Here is a 25651-nt window from a genome sequence, read left to right as displayed (position 1 = left end):
TAGATGAAATGGAAGCTCGAGATATTTTTAGCAATATTGATATATTCCATGTTTTTCTTAAATACACAGGTAATACTTCAATGTTTTAATCAAAACATTACATCAAAAATGCACAAATAAAATCACAAACACCCAAGTATTCTAGAATTATTCTGAAGTATATAAAAAATTTCAAAAATCTTGGTATGTTGTAGTTCCTATGAAAAAACTAGATTATTTTCAAAAACTTTGATCTCGGACAGGGATGGTGATAGCAAGCTAGAGAGTGACTGTAGATTTAAGGGTGCAGATATTATTTTTTCACACAAAGTAACTGAACTCTGTAGAAAGAAAGCAATGCCAGGTTATGTATTATGCTGCTTTGTAGACTCAAAATTCATTGTAGTATATTTTTGTGTTGCACTAATGAGATGCCAGCTCTCACTGAACAGCTCCACAGATGTCTAGCCCTCAGAAGCCAGGATAACCATATGTCAAACTTCTGTGGTTTTGCCACTTGATATTTTGGGTGTGTGCCTTCATTTGTGATAATAAATATCAGGCCACAAACTAATGTCTCCTCAGATATCTAATATGTTTAACACTCAAAACAGCTTGAAAATCTAAACATTTCTGCTGTTAGCTTTGAGTTCTCCTCAAAGAATTACGCTACAATATATACCAGATGAATAGGCTAGGGATAACACAACCATTGCCAGTTGTTAGGATGGGTCTCCCTGCCATTTTGTATGTATATTTTTTATCCTGCAGTACACACACAGTTCAAACCCCTTCCCCTCCGCCTTTGTTAGGAAAATCTAAATCCACTGTCCTACCACAGATTTCAATGCTGAAGACTGAAAATTTGAAAGTCGCTCCTCATCGTATCTGGCACATAAGCAGGTACAAAGAAAGGTTTGTACGTGAGACATCTGTAGAAACAGACAGAACAGTACTATGTATTTTAAGTATCCATTAATAGGCCCCAAGGCATTTTCTTCACATAGCAAATAGGGAAATGTGATAGGAAAGTTAAACAAACGACACAGCATCAGCCAGCAGAATTCAACCCCAGCCCCTCATTTAGAACACCTTAATCACAATGCACTTCCTTCCGTATGCATGTGCTTAGGTAGAATATATTCTTACTAAGTATGGCAGCTTCTGCACCTTTGCAACCAAACAACTAATGAGGAGAAACTGCTGTAGCTTAAACAAAGCCAGCAGTGTTACACTGGCAGATGTCTCCCAAAATTTGTGACTGTTACAGTATGCACCTAAGAGGAAGGGCTTTTGTTTGACCTTTCAAAGACCTGAAGAATTAGCATTACAGCCGACTAAACCCACAGGATGTGTAGAGGTCCAGCTCCTTACTGAAAAAGGCCAGAACACCAGAACTGCAAATGAAGCAACACTGAACACAATTTTATGTGGTATTGCTAGAAAAGCCCTCGTTCCTCCAACAAAAACAAAAGCCAACGACTGTCCTTTCCTCTCTTACCAGTCTCTTAGCTTATACAACTTCAGACTTGCAATGGAAAAAACATATATATATAAAAATAAAAATGTAAAAGCTAATCAGTAGGGTCAACTCTTTTTACAATTATGTTTCTAGAGTTGTCTCCAATCAAACTAATGCTCCAAGACCAGAACTATTACATTAATGGTTACTTTTCTTTATTATCTACAAAACCTTTTCTGGCCAAAGTAGTAAAGACTCTATAGGAGTCCGATAACTTTACAAGGTGACGGCATTTCTGTGTTTATTGTAAGCCATTTCTATTGCGAATTGCTAACAACTTTTCAAAGCGCAACACTGATTTGGAAATGCAGGCACATTAATACATCAATTGCCATGACTAATGTATAAACTTTTAATGACCTTGGCAAAACCTTTCTTTCATTGGGCAGGTGCCACTATTTTGACTGTACAAAATGTTTTGGAAATATGTTGAAAATTATACATGTTTTGGAAAATATTTCAGGATTTCAGTATAGCAAATGAAGCTATATTAAATAAGTTTGACATGGAGGAGAAAACACTCCGAAGTGGTGCAAGTCTTTTCTTTTTCCTTTAAAAAAAGAGAGAGATCCTCCAAGTGTTGTACATTCACAGAATGCTGACTTTTTATCCAAACAAAGTTAAGAAAATAAAGTATTATCTTGAATGGTTTTCAGTTTCATTCAGTCACTGTCATCATGTTGTTTCGGACCACCTCCTTGTTCAGTATTGCCCTCTCCATCGCTTTCCTTGTCCCAGTCTTTCATAGATGCTCCCATCATGAAGTCATCACGCAGTATGTTCCATTCCGGCCCCTCTTCAGACTTCACTTCACCCTGAGTGTTTGAGGGGAGGAGAAGAGGAAACGGGAAGATAAGATGAATGTGAAAGGCAGTAAGAGATGGAAGCTTTTCATGCAATCGGAAGGAAACCTCTCATACTCTTACAATTTGCCCTGGCAGACCTACCAAGACCTAGCTCTTTATGCAAATGGTGCACAGAAATATGCAGGACAGTCATAAATGACTTGATGCTAAAAAGCAAACTTGTTTTAACCAACCAATAAAAGAAATATGGAAACAAAACAATTATTCCTCATGGATCAAACAGTCAACCCTGGGCATGGCTTCCTTTATTAAAATCTTTCTTGGCAATCAGAATGGATTCATGATATCATTTATTAACCCCCAGGTGCTGCTTCATTAGAACACTTCTTGGCACATTTCTAACACACAAATATGGATTTAATAAAGGCTTAAAACCCACCAAATTTAATATTGAACATATTCTGTGATACGTGAACCAAATCCCCTTTATGTGGATTATTACCTCACTACCTGGGCTTGTCATATGGTTCAAAGCTGCCTCTAAAAGAAACAAAGTTGATCTGCACTCAGCAAGCCAACAACACCTTACTCCAAGTTTCCTACCTCTCGAAGGCAGATAAAGTGAGGCCAGGCTGCACAGACTGGTAAATCATACAGGCCAGCGAGAGGAGCAGTCTCGGGGCAGGATGGAAGCAGCCTGGGTTGCGGTTCTACGGGACATCGTACTTGGGCGGTGCAACAGCGCCACCCTGTGGCACCACTCGCAAACAACAGCTTGAAGCTCTCACTGAAGGAAAATACCAAAAAGCATTCGATGCACTGAAGGATTTTGGTGGGTTAAGCCTTAGGAGCAAAATATTCCTGAGGAACAATGTGGCTCAGTGTCCAGCAGGCAAGCAAAACATTGTCCTACCAAAGTGGAATCAGGGGTACCCAAACCAGTAATTTACTTTTGCAGGGTCTCTGAAATGAAGATACTACAGGCATCTTATCTTGGGTGAGCTTTTCCAGCTGACTCACCCTGGTTGAAGTAACTACCACCTCCTGACACTGTACAGCTGCCTAATCGATGCAAAACCTGTAGTAAATACATGATCACTGTAGACATCTGTTCAAGTCCCTTCTTCGCCACGCATGTAGTAATACATAATACACAGAACCATAGCGTATTTAAGCTAACGTCTCTGCAATCGTTCAGAGCAGCATATGCAATATATAATAATATAATAATACCAGGAGGAATAGAGAATGCAGGTCCATCACTGTAAACCTAACATATCATATCACACCAGCAGAAATCACTTGAGTGCAAAAAAAGTCTGCCAAGCTATCTATTCTTAATAGGTAAACACACAGCAGAAATGCTAAATGTGACTTCTCCTGCAGCTCTTTCTGAAAGACTACTATCACAAAAAAGGGCAGTCTTAACACTTTCCTTCCCAAAATGAATCTCCCAGGGTCCAGCTCAAAAAAAAAAAGTTTCTTTGGGTTTTTTGTTTGTGGTTTGTCCTCTTCACAGCTGCTCTCATTGATGCCTACTTGAAGGGTAACTCTCCCATCTCAACAATCTCCCTTTCCCCAGGATAGTGCCTCCTAACCACTTCCCATTCTTGCAGCAATTCACTTCACATGCTATACTCAGTAAAGCCTGAAATAATCTCAGACAGGGCAATCAATTACCTGGAATTAAAGAGTTACAGATAAGGTATGTCCCCGGGCAGACCTTAAGATGTTCACATGGGAATAATTTGTATTAGTGCAAACACAGGTACTCGGTTCTTGGATGCAAGGAGAGGGTAGTGCTTTCCCCATCACCTCCTCCTCCTCCCTTTTTAACTGTATTTCAGTTGTTTTATATGTTTACCTTTGCAGAGTAGAGAAAGGTTGAAAGGATTACAAAAGTCATCAAGATTTTCCTTTTTTAATGCAAACCTTTTATAAATCACTGAACACGCCACAGGGTTAAACTTGAAATACAGATGGAAAAATCCCATCTTCCTTACAACACAATCCAGTTCTCTTGTTTGGTTTGGGTTTTTTTTCCAATAACAACAAAACCAGCAGAGATTCCTCTTTTTTTCCCCCAGATGCCCAGAACAGGGATTTTGTTGTTGTTGTTTTGTTTATTAAACAGCACAGAAGTAGTAGATCACTGTCAGCAATGACAGTGAAAGGCTCAGGGATTGAAAAGCCCAGTGCTCAAACTCATCACAAGCTACTATTCAGCAGCCGTGAGCCCTTCTTTCTGGCCACATCAAGTGAACAACGGGACAAAAGCAGGGCCTCAACAAAAGAGGGATGCTGATCCTCCATAGCATTACCCACTACGCAAGGCACCACAAAGGTTTGAATAGAATTCTACAACAAGCCCTAAGGAGAAAGACAGTGGTAGCATGTCCATGCCTCAAAGATTAAGATTAAATGCTTGAAAGACAATATTTAATCAATTTTAAGCATGCTCCCAAGTGAAGAAAACCCCACATTTAGTATCTTCATTCCTAACTCATTTACTGCTCTCTTTTCCTCTCAAAATAAAACCTCCCCAGATCTATTTTATCACAAAACATTCCTGGAGTCTTAAGAAAATACGCAGCAAGACTATTTATATAATTAACAATTAGTTCAACTGCAACATTGCTTCCCAACTTGCTTTATGTAAGAACGTTAATACACTTGATTTTTCAATGCCATAATCTGGTTTCATCTAAATAAAACACGACCAATTCTTGGCACGTGGAAAATAAACCAGCTTTTATGCTACACAACCGCTTTTGAACTCTCAGTCAGCTGTTCATCCACATCTCCCACATTTCACTACAACACAGAAGTCCCCTTTGAACATCCCCAAACGAAAACAAAGCAGGCTATATAAACATTAGTGTGTAATGCTACATAAAACGGATCCTTCGGCAAGGCATGGAGTGAAAAATTCTGGTGCTGCTTTCCCGACCCCCCCCCGACCCCCCCTTCTTTTTTGTACATACATTTGAACGGGTTTGTTCTTTGCCTGAAGGTGTGACAACCTATTTCAAAAGGCAGGAGTTGGTAAAATATCTCAGGAGTCACTGGTACACTGTGATACGCTTGTTATTAAGAGCCAAAATAAAAGAGACCAAAACGCACAGTGTAGTTATTCTAGTGCAGACACTTATTGCTGGGACAGACCGATACCCCAGTTGAAAAGAGATCACATAAATAAACACCATCTCGCCTGCTTGGTGTGTCACAGCTAATGCTGTGACACAAGTAAGACTCTGTAGTGGGGCCACACTTCCCCAACTAATTCTGGTTTGAAGACATATCTTCTACAATCTGCACCAGGGCAAAATGAACTGAAATTCTTAGCCAAGTCCTAATAAAACCACCCACCCACCCACAAAGCTTAGGTCCGTCACCTAGACCAAACAGCCATCCCTTGCAGGATCCGGGCTGGAATTGCCTCCTGGATGCTTTTGGAGGAATTGGTCTAAGAAAGCCCCGTGGCATGAGCAGCAGCTATATAATCAAGTTAGAAGTCTCCCTGTTTTGGTTGATTTCTTTACCACTGAAAAAATCTGGAGCTATATAATCCACTCTTGGTAAAAGACATTACAGTATCATCAACAGAGACCTGCCAAACTCACCACTGGAGTTGTGGCAGACTGCATTGCCGCTCAGGTTGGAGATCGATGCTCTCCACCCCTTCTTAAGTTGCTGGAAGCAGCAGCAGGATACTTGTACCAGCACACAGCTGCTTCAGTCTGCAAACGAGTGCCTTAGCTCAAAGCCTGCTTCCTTTGAAAGCTTAAGGGAATTAAATTCAGTCTGCCTAAGTCACAGGACATTGTCATTTTCATCTGTTGCTTTACTGGCACAGCAATATCCTAAAACCAGAGCAGGAAAAAGTTTCCCGGCGCTTTTCAGAACCCTACACTGCAGAAGCAGACCAAAGCCCCATCATGCTTACTGGTAAGTAATGGCATTAAAAGGTAAGTCTTGAAATGAGAACACGCAGATCAAAGACAGCATTTCTCGCTCTGCTTTGCACCAGCTCCCATCACTTGAACATACCCCAGTTTCTGCATCTGCAAAACAGCAAACATACCCTGCAGTTACCGTCTTCTGGGTGCAGGCTGCAGGGGAATTGCTACAGCGACGTAGGTATTAACAAACGAACATTTTTAAGACTTAGGAACTGCAGTCAGCACACTGGACTCCCACGCCTTTACTCCATGTACAAGATGAAATGCCAGAGCTTGCAGGGGCATCTCTCTCTACCATCACATAAAATAAACGTTTATTTGTACCTGTCAGGGAAGGAATTTCTAACGTAAATATCTCTCAAGCAACGACTTTAAGCCCTGAGAAAACAATTCTAACATGTCTAATTAATTTGAACTGTCTCCCCAGGTTCCTTTGTTTTGCTCAATACAAACATCTAAAGACCTTGAAATACAGGGAGGCTTTTGTCACGAAGAAGTTTAAAAGCGTAACTGCCAAAATGTATTTTCACATACATCTGACAACTACCTTCCCTGCCAGCCTGCATCTTGCTCAGAATGACTGCTGCCGTTTCTCATCCTCAAGCAAGTTGGTTTAAACCTAGGTCGAAAAAACCAGCATCAGCATACACCGTGGTATGTTAAATCGCAATTAAAAAAAAAAAAAACACACTTTGTAGAAGGGAGGGGAGGAAATGGAAAACAAAGAACACCAGCATAATCATTTCTCCTAAATTTATTTTCAGGAATATCCAAGTTCACAGGCTAAGAAAGCAAGTTTCCTCTAGGCAGGGAACAAATAAAGAAAACTGCAGCTGAAGTATCTAAAGGAGCAAAATAAGCAGAAAACAAAATGTAATGATTTTTAACAGAAAAATGATACTTAGGTTTAATTATCAGTGCTCTTCCAGCTCTATTTAATTTGAATTAGTGAGATCTTGATTATAAGAAAGGTTCCTATGTATGCCTGAACCCACAGAGACAAAACCCCACAGATCTGGTAATTGAGAATATATCCTGCACCACTATTTTGAACTTCTGAGCTGAAGTCTCACAGCGACTCACTTTGGGAAGCATTTTTGAGCTTGAAGAACACGGAAGCTGCACAAGAGAAGTCTATTCTGCTGCAATATAATTCTCCACGATCATTTATTCCTTAGGGTGAGAGTTATTCAATACCCATTCGCATGCTCTCTCTGAATGAGAAATTAGAGCCACTGCACTGAACTGCCCTGGTATATTCAAAGTAACACTACACTGCAGATATCAACAGTGGCACAGGAGATCTACTCATACCACAAGGTCTCTTGTGCACATCAGAATCTGCACTGGCATTTTTAGTAAATAAATCTAAAAATGAAAATTTCACAGTGTGTTTTGGAACTTGCTGTTCCTGTCCAAATTTCTCTCCAAGTAACACGCTGCAATTATTACTACAAGCACAAATACTGATTTTCCTTTTAAACACAGCCAGAAGACCACCCAGAGCTTAATGGCCTGTGTGAGGAATCTCCCCATCCTCACATCCTTCTCTAGGGTTTACTAGAACTGGAGATGTGTGAATGGGAAGGAATGCTTTGGGTTGGCACACAGAAACTTAAACGTGCCTCAGCCTTAGAGGGGTCAGAACTGAATTACAGAATTTCTAAAAACAAGCATTCATCTGGACTTAAGCAAAGAAAATTGATTACCGTCATTACTAAACGCTCAGTTGCAAAGAAGAATCACAGAAAGAGCTTATGAGGGAACAGATTTCCTCAGCCATCAGGAAGCTCATAAATCAGTATTTCTGTCAGAAAAGCAAAAATATTTTAAGAATTCAACCATAACACAGGGGCTTCCTGTATACAGGATGCTCTGGAACTCCTCAGCCCATTCTGTGCTCCAGCTCCGATAGCAGCAGTCTTGGAAATTCTTCTGCCGCACAAGGAATTTTACCACACGCTGCTGCAAGACTATGTCTGGCCATATCGGCATCCATATTCCCTTTACAGGTTTTAATGAGATGATAAACAGCATGGGCATGCTACACCCGGGATCTACTCACAGAAAATAAAAACTCATCAAATAAAACCCCACCTGAAAATAAGCCTCACCTAAAGAAACAGACTTACAGTTAAGTTACAACACAGGTATGAACTGTTACCTTAACACATACTAACAATTCCCCTTGTGGAATATATTCTGTAATTTTGCAACTCACGTTCTGTAAAATACAAGGCAAAGTGACAATGTTGTGAATGTCAAGTAATTACATCACTGTCAGGCCAAAACACTCCAATGACATAAAAAAGAAAAAAGTTCCACCAGTAAGTATTGTTAAGTAGGCACCGAACAAAAATTAGCTCAAACTAGGCTGGAAATTATTATGGACAGGACACCTAGAAAGAGAGCAATAACATGTTCCCTGTGTTAGGTTATCACGCAACACCACATCAGGACAGAAAGTTTCAGGCAGTATACTCTTTCAGTATGCCATCACTGCTCATTTTCAGTCATGTTTGTTTTTTCTTCCTGTAAAAACAAACCTGCTTCATCACCCTCACCTGCCATGCCTGTTTATCAGCGGTTGTACTACTGACAGTGGAATTACTGCCTACCATACCAGCCACAACTACCTCAGTGTTCACCTATTACTCCTACTTCTTCAGCTGTAAGTCTCCACACAGCTTTGTAATTTAATTACTTCAATGAGAGGATCCTTAGAGCAATGACTGCACAGCACCAAGATCAATTAATTCTTGACATAAAGACCCAAGGAGTACTGTGGTTGAAAGCAACATATGATCGAGACTTCTGTATTTAAAGCAACACATTATACTTCCATTGCTTCTCAGATACAAACTTGTACAGCAAGTTACAGTATTCAAAGTAACTGAACAACAATTCTGACTTTGAAAAGACAATGCTGGCCATCAGAAAGACCAGCTTTTCATGCTAGCTAAACGTGAGCCTCCGGTAACCAGTCTGCAAAATACTGTTCACTTTGTACCAAACAAACATATTGGTCAGTTACCAAGAGCAAACTTACATGGCCAGATTCCATCATTATTCCAAATAAGAAAATGAACTGCAAATTGTTCTGTTTGGATGGGACTCAAAATAAAGGAAGAATGAACTTTTCTAGATATTTAGAGGCATTTCAACCCTGAATGAAATGCCACGCCACATCTCACAAGTTATGAAAAAGACTTCTCTCCATCAGCTGGTCCTACATTTCTTAATGTGTATTTCCTGCAGTAATGAAGACATGATAGAGTTTAAAGATCAGCCTAAACATCACACAGATCCACAACATCCTTGATGCAAGTTACAGAGTTTCCAAACCATCGAACTGTACCTGGAAAATACACAGACACAGCAAGAGTGCCTAGTGAAAAGCATCTGGCCAAGACTAAGGCCTTCAATGTGCTATCCCTCAGAAATCAAGTACTGACACAGTCTACTTCAGACAAATATTTGTGAGTCACAACAGATTTTTCTCAGGTGTCACCCATTTATGCAAGACACTTGCGCACCGTTTCAGTCGGGTACCTCAAGTTTTCTGCAGGTTTTTATAAAAGCTTGCCTGCTGGTACAGTAAAGAAACATGCAGGCCCCTAGCTGCTTGAAGTACTTTTTTGATTCTTTTTTAGAATAAATTAGCAGCTCGCAGATTATTGAATAATCTGAATGTGACTCAGATTATTTCCTACAAGCGATGCTGAAATCATCTACTGTTTTTCATTATGATTCAGCAAGAGGCATAGCTGAGCGAGTCCCAAAAGGTTGACTCAAACAACCAAGGCTAGAGTAATGACCAAGTCCTTCACTTCCAGCACTTAAGAAATCATCTCACAGAGTAGCTGATGAGGAAGAAGTGGGGCTAATAGTCCTTCACTTCCAGCACTTAAGAAATCATCTCACAGAGTAGCTGATGAGGAAGAAGTGGGGCTAATAAAAAACCCTCCTCTTCCTGACTCAGGATTTCCATTTGCATTTGAGTCCCAAAACAAGTATAGGGATCCAAAAAACTATAGGCAGGATGGGGAGAAAAAAAAAAACCAAACCACAAAGAACTAGCTTTTGTGTATTATTACCAAATATGAAATACTGAAGCTTTATGACTACTAAGCAGCTTGTCTGGCTAAACCTCTCTACCCTCGCTGCCCCTGCTTTTACTTAAATGGCTTTTGCAACATATCCTAAATGTCTTCAAATCCAAGCCTCTGATTTCATATTCCTGTAATTTCCCTCACACAGTCGTGGGTGAGTGGCAAACTCATTAAGGAACATACCATACCCCTCAACACTCCCAGGCTGCTTTCTAAACGCAGTTTAAACCTGAAGAGGAAATACGTAAACTGCCCGTGATCCCAATCCTTTATCTTACCCATCCTGCTACCCTTTCTCTACATTTCTGATCCTACCATCTCCTATGTTTTTGTATGGGTTTTCCCAGCGCCTGCAGGTGGAGAAGAAATGACACAAACCACATATAAAACGCCGTCCAGGGTTCAGCAACAGACCAAAAAGAGGTCAGATCTTTCCAAGACGACAGCTTTAGTATCACCTGTAATAACAGTAGTTAAAAAAGTGTATTTCCTAAGCCTTCAGTAAATTTCAGAAACGCTCATTAAAAACTGCCCAGATTTTCCCATTAAAAAAAAACAAACCACAAAAAAAACCCAAAAAAACCCACAACCCTCAATTCAGCAACACTCTAAACATTGGAAACTGGAAGGAGTTTGACCCATTGCTCCTGAAGTCTACCAAGATAAAACAGATGAGTAGGTGCCCAACAGAGGTCATTTATAATATACATCTGCTAATTCCACCATCAGAACATTTTATACCTTAATAAAACTTCAAAGTAAGTGAATCACTTTTTAAGATAATCTCCAATACAAAATGCTTAGATGGGGGAACAAACTGGTTCAGATAGACAAGCTCCACCTAATCTCTCTTACTTCCAGAGAACATTTTTTTTTTATACAGCTTTATGAAACGTTCAGATGTATTTTTCTCCAAGTACATCGCCCTGCCTATAAGAATTATGAACAAAGCCAAAAGTGGAAAGTTGCTTTTATAAGGCTTCCAACTCAATTTACCAGATAAATTCTAATAGGATTTGACTTTTTGTGCTTTGTACACTTACAAGAAGATCAAAAGAAGATGTATACCACAAGTTTGTTTTTTTTTAAATGTGGTTGTTTGGGACATAATTTTACTGAAAAGAGGCTTGCAAAACAGAACACCATCATAGTATCCTGTACACTACTAATCAAATAGCAAGGCAAGTCAGTCTCCCGTATGACAGATGAAGCTGTCTCATATTTGCCTGACATTTTGATCACAAGTCCCTGTTTATATTCACTTACAGAATTTGCCAGACTTCAACTGCTTCATGCTGAAAGCTTTTGCAGTGTTTCAACTAAAATCACTTCATCTCTTTTCACAGAAAGGTGAACTTAAAATATTTTGTCTACAGCTCTAAGGAAGAAAGAAAGATACATTTCCTAAAACCGTTAAAATCTTGCATCATTCATTCTTTCTGAATTTAAAAATCAGTGCATGATCTATTTTGGAGCTGGGAACACGTCTTTTGCTCTCTATGACCACTTTCCCAGATCTGGTGGAGTTAGAAACATTTGGGGGACTGCCCTCTCCAAACCTGAGGTCACCACCTCAGTAGATACAAACGTATCTATTTCGTATCCAAATTCTCTTAAAATGTTTGTCTTTACTGATCGCAGGGTGAGTTGTTCTGAGAAACAGGGAAGTGCTCTCTCCATGCAAGCAGCTGCCAGGGCTGCTCTCGCAGTAGGCACCAGGATGCCACGCTGTGTGCCTGGCCCTCATGTGCCGGGGGAAAGAACCTGTCAGGAGCATAAAACATGAACAGGTTAAAAAAAAAAAAAAAAAAAGAGGTTGATGGAAACAGAGTGCAAAATCACAATCTTTTTCCCATCTTCACTTCTGATCAAGTATCTCAAAAAACACAGCAGAAAGAGAAATCTGAGAGTAAAACCACAGGAAAAAGGGTGAACCTAGTGAAAGGTTCACACAGCCTTTAACCCTCTTACTTGGAGTTGAGCTCACAGTGTCAAGTTCTTGACATCTATCAATCAAATACTTAAATATTCACAAAGACCTACACTGCCACACTAAGACAGATGTGTGTTACCAGCTATGGCAAGAGAGAGGGAACTGACCTTGTACACCTTAAAAACCTAACCCTGCCGATGTCCCAAACAGGGTAATCCAAAACATCTTCCTGTAAACAGATCTAAAGTAAAAATGTTGCCATCAATCAACCTCTAATACTGCACAATAACTCTTTACCTTAAAGAACATATGATATTTGGGGTAAACTGGTGGCAGGCTGCACTGCATTTATCCCTAAGGACAAAAATCAGAATACAGCATACAATTAGGTAGTCAGCAACCTTTTGGTACAAACCCAAAAAGCTACATTAAAAGCATCAGCTCCAAACATATATGAGGTGACCTTCAAGAGAATGTACACACATTTGGGAAAAACAAATACAAATGCACAATTTATAAAGGAATCCAAATTAAAAGTTGCTGTGCATGTGATGGGAAGACATTTATTAAAGTTGGGAGAACACATCTACTCTGGCTGCAGCTGAACTAAATTAATACTTGGCTGCCCCCTCAAATCCACTGGAATACATGCACGCCTAGTTACTCCTTCAATTAGTTCTGTAAAACCAGCACACAACAGCTGTAGTAAAACTTCTGGTACTCTGCAATGTCATTATCACCTACGGAAAAAAGTTTCCTTGTAAGATTAAAAGGGGTGTTTATACACCTTACCAAATTTCTAGAAGTCATCTGTGCCTTCATCCATACTTCAGAAACAAACTATTTCCTGCAGCTAGATGAAGCAATTGTTTGGACTGTTTATACAAACAGGTATACAGATGAAAATAAGTCTTTTTTTTATTTTCCCCTCCCCACTTCTACACTGGAAACTGCAGAAAAAAAAGCAGAAGAAACCAATGGCCAGTACTTACACAGCTGCAAGAAAAAGGAAACTGTCACTCTCACAGGTTTTAAACAGATCTACTTTTTAACCTGGAAAGCACATTTATTTCCCCACCTTACTTGAAAATGAAAGCCCCAACATCCCTTCTTGTGTCCCAGCAAGAACAGCAGTCAAAGTGTAGCACTCCTGCCCTTGAAAAAAATCTTCAAACTACTGCTTAACATTAAAATATTTATGCATATTAAAAGTCTTATGAACAAAAGAAAAATCTATAGCAAACCTGGCTCTAATCAAATTACTTACCAAACACACTAGGAATATTTACAAAATACACTTCAGGCAGAAGGAACTTTTCTGGAAAAGCATTTTATTTCAAGTCCCATATGAGCTATAGCTGATATCAAATAGCACTTGTATTCTTCTCCACTCATCTTTCTTCCATCAATAAATCATTTTAGAATAGGTACTATTTTGAGACCAATACACCAATTTTTTCCAGATGTCATCACAACACAGGAAACAAACTGTACCTTCAAGTCATGTAGTCAGCACAAATTACAGAAAAATTACCTTGCAGAATTTGGATCATGGTTACTGAAGTAGACCAGGAAATCCTGCTCTCACTTCTACCATTGAAATGCTCTGCAACAGATCTGGTGTAAAAAAAAAAACTTACAAGTTGAAGCAAACCCAGGTGATTCAGAAAACCATGCTAGAAAGGCCTAATTAAAAATTAAAGGTTGATGAGTGCAGGTTATGCCTGTCACAAAGAACATCTGTACCTTTCATGCCAGTTATTTATGTCACGAGGAAATTTTACCAGCCAGTAATGCTTTACATGGAGTAGCCCAAATGACAAGCAGAGTCAAGAAGAGCTTCTGGTACCAAATGACCCTGTTGTAACTGACATGCAGCAAGGGAGAAGACTTGAGGCTGCTCTGGGAATATTAGCTCTGAATTTCTTTGTCTTCTTACAACTAAGATTTCAAGACCTTATGTAATTCACTACATCAGCCAACATGTCTGTGCAACTCAAAGGTGAGAAACTTCACTCAGCCGTGGAACCAAAAGGTACTTCCCTAATCCATAATCCTAAAAGCACTAAAAAAAGAAATTTCTTAAGGGCCTACAGAAAACACAGGATTCCTTGAAGGAATCCTTGACTGCTACTACCTACTTCTGTACTTCCTCTGTAGACGGTGACTTCAGCTTCTAGGACTGGAAAGACAGCACCTCTGATATGTATCTTCTTTTAACCTGTACTTTAATGTTACTTATAGTACCTTAGAGGTGGGAAGCTTCAAGATACAACCAGCACATACTGAAATGAACACCTGGTCTGTAAGGATTGTGTTGAAAAATACTGAAAGCTCTCATTTTTCAACAAATGCTTCCCCAAAAAAGTCGCAAAACAAAAAAAACCCACCACCCAAACAACAAACAAGTCAGTCGGTTGGGTTTTTTTTTAAATAGAATTACTACATTTTTCTCCCACATCACAAGGCTTCAGATAAGGTGGTGAGGGGAGGGAAATTAGATGATCTTACCCAGAGGCAAGCATCATGTACAGTACCTTGGAAAAAAAGTCAAAAATATTACACAAGTCAGCTGGCTCAGCAAGGATTAAGAAATACCTTGATAAACAGCTAATGATATGAAAGGCAAACCTTTTGGCTGCAGCTCTGAACAGTAATTACTCCCATCTGGGCACACAAAACCCCAAGAAGGGCTACAGTTTCACGTGGCACAGGAAAATTTTCACAGCCTTACAGTCTTTCTTTCATAGCTACATTGGGTGGGTGTACACCATGTAATATTTAGGCTAACAGCTAAAAGTATACTAGATTATAAACAACATTCTCAAAGGGCATGGGTTACCCGTCCTTCCTTCCCATCAATGTCTGAAACTGATGGAAGTGGAGAACAAACTTTATTAAGTCGTTGTGCTACCGTGAAATCCTGGCTGCTACAGACGGGCCTTTACAGAGCATTTAATTTCTTTTTCTCACACATGCTTATATCTGACTAAATAGTCAACTACAACAGAGCTTTATAATGGCTTTCTTCAACACCCTGTGACATTTGGAAGAAACCACCAAATTTTCAAAAACACAGCAGCAAATTTTGCATTCAGAAACAAGAAAGAGCATTTGCCCATTCTCACAAGTATAGTCAAGTCTCCTTTCATAGCAGAAGGCTTGAGTCAAGAAAGGTTTGCTTTCACTGGTAAAACTTTATTCTGCTATTTTTCCTGCTGACTGCTTGTTTTATGTGGGTGGGGTAGTGTTTTTATTGTTCTGGACTGCATTTTAATTGATGGCAGAGTGCCTGGAGTTTGGGATTGGCATCTCTTCCATTGTTTTTGTTGAGATAAATAAATATATTTCCCCCTCTTTTTTAAAAATTGAATACATGCCATACTCTCAACTGCTAAAAACAAAGCAGGCTGCTACAAAACAAAACAACCCACAAAACAAACAAACAAAAGCTTTCAGATGGCACAACCAACCTACCAAACTCCTGCTGCAAGGAATTCACCACCCAAAAGCCTTGCCCTTGCTTAATGCCCTCTGAAAAATCCTCAAAGACCAAGAAGCAGAGATATGACAGTGGTGGCCAACAGTACTGTTCGGTGGCTAAGCGTTTGTGTAATTCTCAGGAGGCGACCGAAGAGCAGATTTTGGCCTCAACCTCAAGCATTAACAACTACGAGGATGGGAGCCTGCTAAACGGGTAGGATATGCTCTCAAGAGAAAATAAGGCGATTAAGAACAGTTTGAAAAGGAAGAGTTTGGTTCTGTACTGAGTGGAGAGCCACTGAAGCAAATACAACAAGGGAGAGAAGTAGTTATTCAGGCAGACATGGCTATTAAAAAAAAATAAAAACACACCACCACAAACCTAATCCCCTTCCCAAACAAAACAAACCTGTAAGTATAGCTTTATATTAATGAAAAACTCCAAAATCTGAAATTTTGGTTCACAAGCAATGCTTAAGCAGTACCTATATCAAGACTCAAAACCAACACTAACCAGCCAGCCTCTAAAGCATCAGCAGAGCACTGTAATGGAAATACGCTGTTACTGAAGCTGGCAAAATAAGACTTTTTTTTCAGTACAGAAACATCTGCAATTTGTTTTTTGACCTAGTAATTGGAAATTTTGCCCTGCTACAATCTGACACAAAGGTCCTCATTTTTGCTCAGCTGTTGTTTTAATGCCTACCACAATAGTAGCTGGCACTGCTATCACTCCAATGTTGTTCTGCTATTCCAAGGGAGGGGTGGGGGGGGGGAGGAAAAAAAAAAAAACCAAAAACAACCACACACACGCATGCCCTCCCACCCAAACAAGCAAGCAAGCTGGAATTATTTAAGGAGAAATAAAGTGTCAGCACCAAGCTAAATTGTTCTCATTATCTGAAGAATTTAAAAAATACTTTAATATTACACTTGCATGAAAATTGTATGAGCTCCTCATGCCAGGCAGTGTTTCAGCATGCTCCCCAAGTGCACACAAACAAAAAACATATGACAAACTGTTGTCTCCCAACTGATTAAAGTATTTCTTCCTGGCACAGAAAAGCACTTAGTTAACTGCTGTGAATCTGGGCCAACAGAAGTATTCCACCCACTACCAAGCACAAAGTTCAAACCTGAACAGAAATATGCTTCAAAAACGTGCAGCTTCTGAAATACGAGAAAGAATACGCCCGAGCAACTTGTCTTCAACCCTGAGCTACTTGGTAAGATGAAAGAAGCGATCAAGAGTTGGATGAGTCCAACTACACTGTGTCTCTCTTGAGTATGTTTGGAAAAAATGGAGTACATTAAAATACTTCTTTCCAAAACATTGCAACAGCAATAAAGCCACATCAGCCTAACATACACACAGGCTCGGGGAAAGTAAAGCCTACATATAACGTTTAGTATGTCTCAGTTTCTTTCTGTTGTGGTGTTCACTTGTATGGCAAAACGCTTCAGTTCCAGATACCATAATCATTGGAGGAAGCGAGTTCAAAATGCCCAAAACTGTAGGTACGTACAAGTAGTACAGTCTAACACATCAAGTAAGACAAAAAGCCCCCGTATGTTCAACAATTTTGAAGAACTGGTAACTAGAATTGGCCAAATTCCAATCGTCACAACCCACTAAAATCTAGCAGTTAGTTCCACAGTTGGCAGAAAATCCAAGATAAAAATCTAATTTTTTGTATTCTTCTTTTAAACACACAGCTAAACCAAGTTATTTGTATGCAAAGCTTGATGTCTTATAAGAAATTCCAGTGTTTTTTTACCTTGATACTTTAAAAGACAGGGAAAACAGGCTAAGAGCTACTTGCTCCCTTCCTAAGTAGTCTCAAAAAACCTAGATACCTTTTCAGTATAATTGCTGTCGATTAATGTGCCTGCTTTTCACAATAGCTGTTATTAGAGTATCTTGTATGCATCTTCTCCCCAAAACAAAGCTTACCTGTTTACTTTTTGTGGCCTTTCCAGCAGGATTCTTGCTTCCTTTCGCACCGTCCATGTTTCTTAAAACACTGATGAAATCTTTCTTTGAAACAGACGACAACAGTTTAGCACGCTGCCTGTCAGAGCTCCCAGTTTTCTTCACCTTCTCATCAATGTTCTTTTGGTGTGTCCTGACAGCATTAAATAATTGTACAACACCTCTGGGATAAGGAAAAAAAACAAAACAAAGTTTTTCTCTCAAGTTCCCTTTAGAGAAATGAACCACCTAACCAAGCAACTAATCAGTGCAGATGCTGCATGGTTTCCAGCTCCCCAAAACAGTTACTCAGAACCTCAATTCAGTTAACAAGTAACATTCACTACAACTTCAGAGACTTTCAGTTTTCACTCTTCCTTCATATTTCTTGCTAGAAACCAGTAACAAACAAATGCACAAATTCAGATCCCGAAACAAGCACGGTGACATGGTACCTAGATCAGTGCAAGAGCACGTTTCATCCCCAGAAGCGCGTTACTCATCCTACAATCAGCTATTAATTTCCTCAGGAAAGATCTTAAGAGCAGCTGAAGTAGGGTGACAAGGCAGAGGAATGAGTAAGGAGACAGATACAGACAGCACTTCAAGGTGCTCAACAAATGCTGCAACACCAAACTACTGCAATGCAGAACATGCAACTGCACTTAACAGCCACGGATCTGGTGAATCCTCTGTGGAAAACGAAAATACAGAGTAGTAGAAACAACTGTTCCACATTTTTGAACGTATTAAATTAACCAAATAAGGGGATCCAACAAAGCACTTCTGTTAAGCAAACATTACATTCCCCTCTAAATTTTTACTCTTTCATAAAGCTTCTGAAATCTGTTGTTGAACCTGATACTGTACAATGCAGACCTGTATATAAATCACTCTGCTCCTGCTAGTCACTTCTTAAGATTTCACTCTGATTGGAAACAGATTACCTGCACAGGCCCTTTCCTCCCCTTTTCGATATACATATATTTAAGGAAAGCATTCAGAAAAACTCTTACCTCGTGGCAATTCTCTGAAGATTTCTTTCTGTGTCTCGGTCTTTGACAACATCTGGCTTCACTCGGCACATCATTTCCCACTCCCGCTTTTTATCGAGCTGCGTTATAAATATTGTTACGTGAAACAACATGGAGCATTTGAAAATGCAGCATACTCTGACAGAGTATGTAGCAGAAGGAAAAAGATATAAATAAATCAACAAAGCTGGTAAAAGGGGAGCTCCGATACAGGGCTGGATAACAGGTCTGAAGCAAGTCTATTGCACTGACACACCAGGGCCCACCATCAAATCTCCAAGAGTCATTTGCCTTCTGTAACAAAAACTAGGTAAGAGTTGCACCAGAGTGATGCCTCTAGCTCAAGACAAGCAAAAGGAGCACAGAGAAACTCAAATACTTTCACACTGACTGCTACGGATGCAGGAATTATTCAAAGACAGCTTTCAATTACAAGACTTCACAAGCTGATCACAGAAATCCTGGGTCTATCAAGACAGGCGTGTCACATTTTGAGCCTTGGGAATTTGACTTCCCCTGCTGAATTAATCACAGGACAGCTTCATGAGCAACAGTGCCACACAGCAAAGACTACAGTGGGCAGAACTCAAACACCAGGAAGAGAATCAAGTGCCCACTGGAGAACAACTCCCGTGTACAACACTGATTTTTGTCTCTTTTCTGATGCACTGTTTCAAAACCAAACCGATTCACTTTCCCATTACCAGGGGCCACAATACCATCAGCTTTATTTCTGCTACAACAGGAGAACACTGTATTTCCCATGCAATAGGGCAACACTATTTCACCAGCCTCTACTTCAGGAGTAAGGCAGTAATATTTTTTTTCCACCTTCTAATAACTGAAGAGCATTCTAGTCCTGACGATGTTGCAGTACCTGTGTTTTATACAGGAAGTCTTTCATGAAATATCAGAATCTTTATAATTCCAGACAGACTACTAGAATTTTGTGTGTTTACGACTGTGTCTTTTGTCTTTGATCAAAAGAACTGCCTCAGTCTAGCTTCCACCAGCAAGACATTAATAAAGGCAGGCTGTTCTCAAATTTTTCTAAAGGGTAAATAAGTCAGTTTGGGGACCTGCAGCCCACCTCTGCTTTACGGTACTCCCACATATTGACTGGATAGGAACAGGCATTTAGGACAACCATAACAGAGCAGATGCCATACTGAAGCTCTCTGTATTTAAAAGGCAAGCTTTGGCCTAACCACAGCATGTCCCAGACTGTTATCCCATTGAAACAGAACTGGTGAGATGAGACATTAGAAATATTAATGCATTTTTAGACTGAAGGTAAATCAATCACAGCTTGGAATTAAAAGTTCCATCAAAGACACACAAAGAAATTACTTCGTTGCCAACACTGTTCTGTTTTCTTAATAACAGTTTCAGAACCAGAAGCAATTTTGGGCATGGACACATTAATAAATAAGCACCAGGAAAATCATTGAGGGGAGCAAACAATAATTCAAGACCACATCAATGACTACTGCAATCTCAACCTAGAGACCTTTGATTCTGGAAGTCGCAGCAGAATTTAAATGAAAGCAATTTTCTTCTCTTTCACTTTCAATGAGGGAGAACTATTTCAACTTGCAATGCCGACAAAGCGAATTATACTCCAAATTAACAACAGCAATTAGAAAACTAAGCTTAAAGCAGCTGCTTTCAACCTTCTCAACAACAAAAACACCTGAAGCTGACAGGCTGGAACGGTCCTGCTGCCAAAGATCAGCCTGCCTGATGGCCCAGAAAAAGCAGTAAGGGAAAAAGCCCTCCAGCATGACTGTGTGGGAAGTAAAAAAACCTGAAGCTACTTGAGATCACTGTGGAGGAGAGATTCCAAAACTGAAAGTCTCAGAGCACTCTCCCAAATCCCCACTGAGGGGATCTTGTATGTGTCCCCACCTACTGTGACTGCACAATGAAATACTGCATCTTTTTCTCACCTTCAACCTCTTCTCCAGCCTTTCTTGTTTTTCCTTTTCTCTCTCCTTCTCCAGGCTTTTATTCTTGGCCAAGATGGTGGATTTATTTTGTGGAATCGCTTTGTTGAGCACTTTTGCCATGGCATCTGCCCAGCCTGCACTTGGGCCAGCTTCGGAGCTTGCTGCCTCTTCAACCGCATTGCCCTGGGCTGCCGTTTCATCTTCATCATCGCCATCCAGGGCTTCTCCTCCTGAAGAGTAGCTGTCTTCTGGAATTCCTGAGCTTAACTCAGAATCTAAGGGTAAAAAAAAAAAAAAAGAATAAGAAAAACATTATCAGTTCTGTTTCTACTAAGGATCCATCACCAGCGTAATTTGCTCCACATGTAAGTGTTATCTTGAGTTCAAGGCCACGTACTGCCTGCTGTTACATTTAACTCCTCAAGCAGGCATACACCACCATAATGAATTTATTAGAAAGTATCCAGTGAAAGTGCTTGCTCATGTCAGTGATGAAGTAGATTTAAGAGCTTGGGTAAAGGAGAAGGCAGCCTTGGATATTTATTATTAGACTAATGAATACTTGGATGTTTAGGAGTAGTATTTTTTGGAAAAAAGTGTATTTTCCAGTTAAAAAATTACCATTTATAAATGTATAGACACACATGTATCTATATGTATGGATGTACACACTTGCAAACCGCAACAGTGACATCTAGTGTTTAAATGCAGCCAGCCACATGGATTAAATTGAAGGTAGGGGGCCATTTCTCACAGGAAAGCAAAATCTGCTCAAGGAAAGTAATGCCAGCAAAAATACGATTACCTAAGCATAACGAACACAGACTGGAGACTACTTTGTGAAATACAGAATCAAGACAGTTGTCAGATAGCTTAAAAAGAAACCAGAGGCACTGAGCTTTTATAGCGTAACTGCTCAAGTTCTTAATACACAAATAAAACACCCCCAAATTCAAGTTTCCTTACCCTAAGCCCCCTTCAAAGACAAAAAAGAAGGAATTAAAGTTACAATACTGAAGTTTTCAATCAAGCAACAGCAAGACGGGAGGAAACAGCTAACTAGACAGCAAATCAGACACATGAAGAATCTGATACTTCCCTCCTTAACCTGTTCAGCAGGACAAAGAGCAAGAATAAAGTCTTTAACAGTGTGGATGAATAAGTAGAATAAAACAGGCTACAAGTTTAGGGTGTGCTAAAATACGTTTGGTTATTTCAGTGGACCACTTTATCACGTAATCAAGAGCAGAGCATACAAGTGTCCTGCCACTATTTAATATCATTCTATTAATATCTGTGCCACCCAGGAGTTTTAAATTAATTATATACAATTTTCAAGGCTGCAAATCAAGTGCAGGACAGAAGGAGGCTGGTTTCCAACACATCCACAGTCCCACCAGCAAGGGGACAATTCCCCACCAACTCTGGGGTACCAGCTGACTGGCTTTCATCCATCTACCATTCTCACACTACTTTGAAAAGAATATTTTAAAATCACAATGTTAGGTAGTGCCAAGCCAAGTGCTTTGCTCCTTAAGCACTACTACATCCTGTAAAGTACCTGCATAAACCAAATCATTAAGAGAATGAAGTCAGAAAAGCTTCAAAAGATGTTTTCTGTAAAACCACACAGACAGCTATTACTGATATTCCCTATCAACTGTCTGTTTAATTACTTAAAACATACACTCTGACACCAGAATAACTCATTACTCTGCCTTCTTCGCGTGCCTTTCCAAGCAAGCAAAAAACCCCAACATAGCAGCAAAACAATGGCATTAACCATTTTAAAACAAAGCCTCTAATGCCCAGGCATATTCAGAGGCTCAGAAAAAGAAGCAAAGTTGTATATTTACACCATAAGTGTAGAAGATAAATACTTACTGAACACCTGTTCGTTATCTCTAACAGTATGATTTTTCCTACCACTAAGGTGAACACAGTGTTGTGTCATGGTCCACACAGGATAAATTATGGGGTTGTTTTTTTTCAACAGTCCTTACTATAAAATGGAAATGTAGAAGTGGCAAAATTGTTCAACACATTCAGAAACTATTTAAAGGCATCCTTTGTAGGATATCTCTACATCTCCATATCCCCATTTCTAAATTAAAGAAAAAAAAATTATATTGCATGTAAAGGAAGAGGTACATCACCACATCTTGATTCCTCATGTAAAATAATCCCTGTCCACGCTAGAATATTGCTATCTGGTTTTTAAACAGGGAATTAACGCCTAATTGCAACTTTTTATACATACAAAAACTAACAGCTACCAAAAGTCCAAACCCAAATTCCACATACCGTTTAGCACCAACTTACAGAGTCAGCCATAAAAACTGATTAGACTTATAAAGAGGAAAATTGCAAAAGCATGTATTAGACTCCTTAACATCGTATCTTCTGCCAATATAATAGGAGGATAATGCCATCAACAACAGTTTGCTTTCAACAAGGAGAGATGAAGGTTTCAACAAGCAGCCATGAGTTACTTGTTTTAACATATCAAAGGATCTGTTAATAGCATGAGCTAAAGCAGAGCTATTTCAAAGTAATTTAGACTAGAACAACTCTCAGAAGTAGGACCTGGGCCTCTAATTTGAGTTACAAAGATCAATGCCTGGCATAGATTTAATATAAAAAGTTCCCGGAGTGGGGGAACATCCATGTACATCTCCATACTTTATTCTTCTAAACTTGCTCAACGATGTAGGTTTAGACACACGCAGTTAAAAACAGCAATCATTCAGAAAGGAGCTCCCACCCAAGGTCTCCCCTGGGGTTCAGTTTTGACCCCCAGAGCAAACAGAACCCCTGTCAGCTACAGCTCCAAACGGCCACAGCCCTGACTCCTCCCAGAACAAGGGAGGAAAACTACCCAGTATCACATGATATGATTGGGAAGGCTCACAGCTAGTTGGCTATACCCTCACCACACACCAAGAGGCAAGGACGAGCAGAGAACCACGTGTAAAGGATGAAGTAGGACCGTGTTTGTACTCCGCGCTCTCCCGGGGTTACCGCACTTGGCGTAGCTCGAGGGTCGCCCCTGGGGCCAGAGGGGCAGACACGCAGCCGCCGCCCCCCGCGGACGGGCCCGCTCTGCCCCGCCACCCCCCAGGAAAGGCGCCCCAGAGGCACACGGCAGTGAGCTACCGCGGTGGGCCCGGGGCACAAACGGGCTGCGGCCAGCGCTCGCTGAGCTGAGCAGAGAGCACGGCACAGGGCGGGCAGGGCCGGCGGGCACAACGTCGGGCACCGCGGGAAAGCCACCCGTACGGAGCCCCGCCGCCTCCATCCCACCGGGAAGAGCCTTCGGCAGGGGGCTGGGCCGGGGCACCAGCTCCGGCCGCCTCGCACCAGCCGGCCCCGACCCTCGGGCCAGGCGCCGGAGGGGGCAAGGAGTGGCTGGGCCCACCGGCGGGCCCCGACGGGCAGAGGAGCGGCCGGAGGCGGCCCACGGCGGGGGCCGGAAAGACCTTAGGAGCCCGTCCGAGAGAAGAGCGAGTCAAACGCCTTCCCACTCCCATCCCTTCCCTCTCCCACTGGCGAAGCAGCCCCCGTTACCGCTGTCTGCCTGCTCGCCCACAGCAGCCGCACGTCCACATGGGTCCGCCACGGCGGCCGCCATATTGCCCTGCGTCCTCCCCAAATCGTGTTCCGGCCCGGCCCCCGCGCCGCGAACCTGCGTTCCGGCTCTAAAGGTTCCGGGCAGGAGAGCGACGGCAGCGGCTTCCGGGGCGGGCCGCGGGCCTGAGGGGGCACGTAGGCGCCTCCAGGAGCCTGGCGGGGGCAGATAGGGTGTTTTCACTGGCCAAGCGGTAGAAATGAAAACCCAAATAAATCAGAGAGGTCTGCCAGGGCTTCTCCTGTCCCTCAGGCCCGGGGAGGCCTGTGAGTCTCAGGCGCTGGGGCGCTGCCCCCTCCAGCAGTGGGCAAAGGCCAGTGAGACCCTGAGGGCCCTCAGGAGCCTTCAGAAGGCTGCGTGGCCTCAGTGGGTGGCCTCACATTTCTGTACACATTTCTGTGTGCTGAGAAAGCTGATCCCTGCCAAAGCACGGCAAGTGCCCCGGCAAAAGCTCAAACCCAGCAACACTCAGGCTGGTTAATCTTCTCCACACTGGGGAGCCACTGTGAACATGGCAATGGTAGAAATAAATTTGTGTATAAATTCATGTGTGGTGGAAAGGAGGATTGAATGTCTTGCGTTCACAGTGCTGGTGTCCCCAGGAAAACTTGGCCATGCTTTCAAACATTGCTTCAAGGCCCGAAAGGAAGGCAGATTTTAACATGGGGAGGAATGAGAAACTGAAAATATCTTTTGTTGGCTTTTCACTCAGTCAAACTAAAAAAAAATAAAGACAAGTGAATGTTTACCATTTTCACATCGATGCCATGTACTGTTTTGAGTATGTTGTTCTATACTAGAGACGTCCTCTGAGGATACTCATGGGAGGATGCTCTCAGTTTTTAAGGTTACTCTGTACTAGTTAGTATTGTAGAAGGGGTGGGCTCCAGCCTCCTTGGACACCAAAAGGCACACGGGCTCCAGATGGGGGGGGGTGGGACATGGACCCTCTGTAAGCAATTCTGCTGTTCTTCTGCGTGTCAGAAATGACATGTTCCACTACGGGTCTCCTCTGGGATGGGATGGGATGGGATGGGATGGGATGGGATGGGATGGGATGGGATGTCAACCTCCATCTGACAATTACTGTAACCGCCCAAACTACACTGATCTAAGTCCTAGATCAGTGACTATGCTTTACATTCTTTTACAACTTTTTCAGATTAGGAGTTAAGGATGCTAGAAATTTATGCAAACTCCTGTTCAGTTGATGTACTGAAATCCCTTTCTCTCAGCGGTAGTATTTGTTGTTCATACTGGGTGTTCAGAAG

The 25651-nt window shown here is 41.2% G+C and overlaps 1 protein-coding gene across 1 annotated transcript; it reads right to left on the bottom strand.

The window, feature by feature from the left end:
- Window positions 1-1634: 1634 nt before the first annotated feature.
- RRP15 (ribosomal RNA processing 15 homolog) lies at window positions 1635-24414 on the bottom strand. The gene is made up of 5 exons (XM_040612055.1): window positions 24320-24414; window positions 20753-21027; window positions 18786-18883; window positions 17752-17953; window positions 1635-2316 (listed from the first exon to the last, which is right to left on the bottom strand). The coding sequence occupies exons 1-5, from the start codon at window positions 24381-24383 to the stop codon at window positions 2164-2166; spliced, it is 792 nt and encodes a 263-aa protein (XP_040467989.1). The 5' UTR covers window positions 24384-24414; the 3' UTR covers window positions 1635-2163.
- Between the last annotated feature and the right edge of the window lie 1237 nt (window positions 24415-25651).

The sequence above is a fragment of the Falco naumanni genome, chromosome 12 (assembly GCF_017639655.2).
Source record: "Falco naumanni isolate bFalNau1 chromosome 12, bFalNau1.pat, whole genome shotgun sequence".
NCBI lineage: Eukaryota > Metazoa > Chordata > Aves > Falconiformes > Falconidae > Falco > Falco naumanni.
Note: the sequence above shows the minus strand (reverse complement) of the source record. Positions and strands in the feature narration are given on the sequence as shown.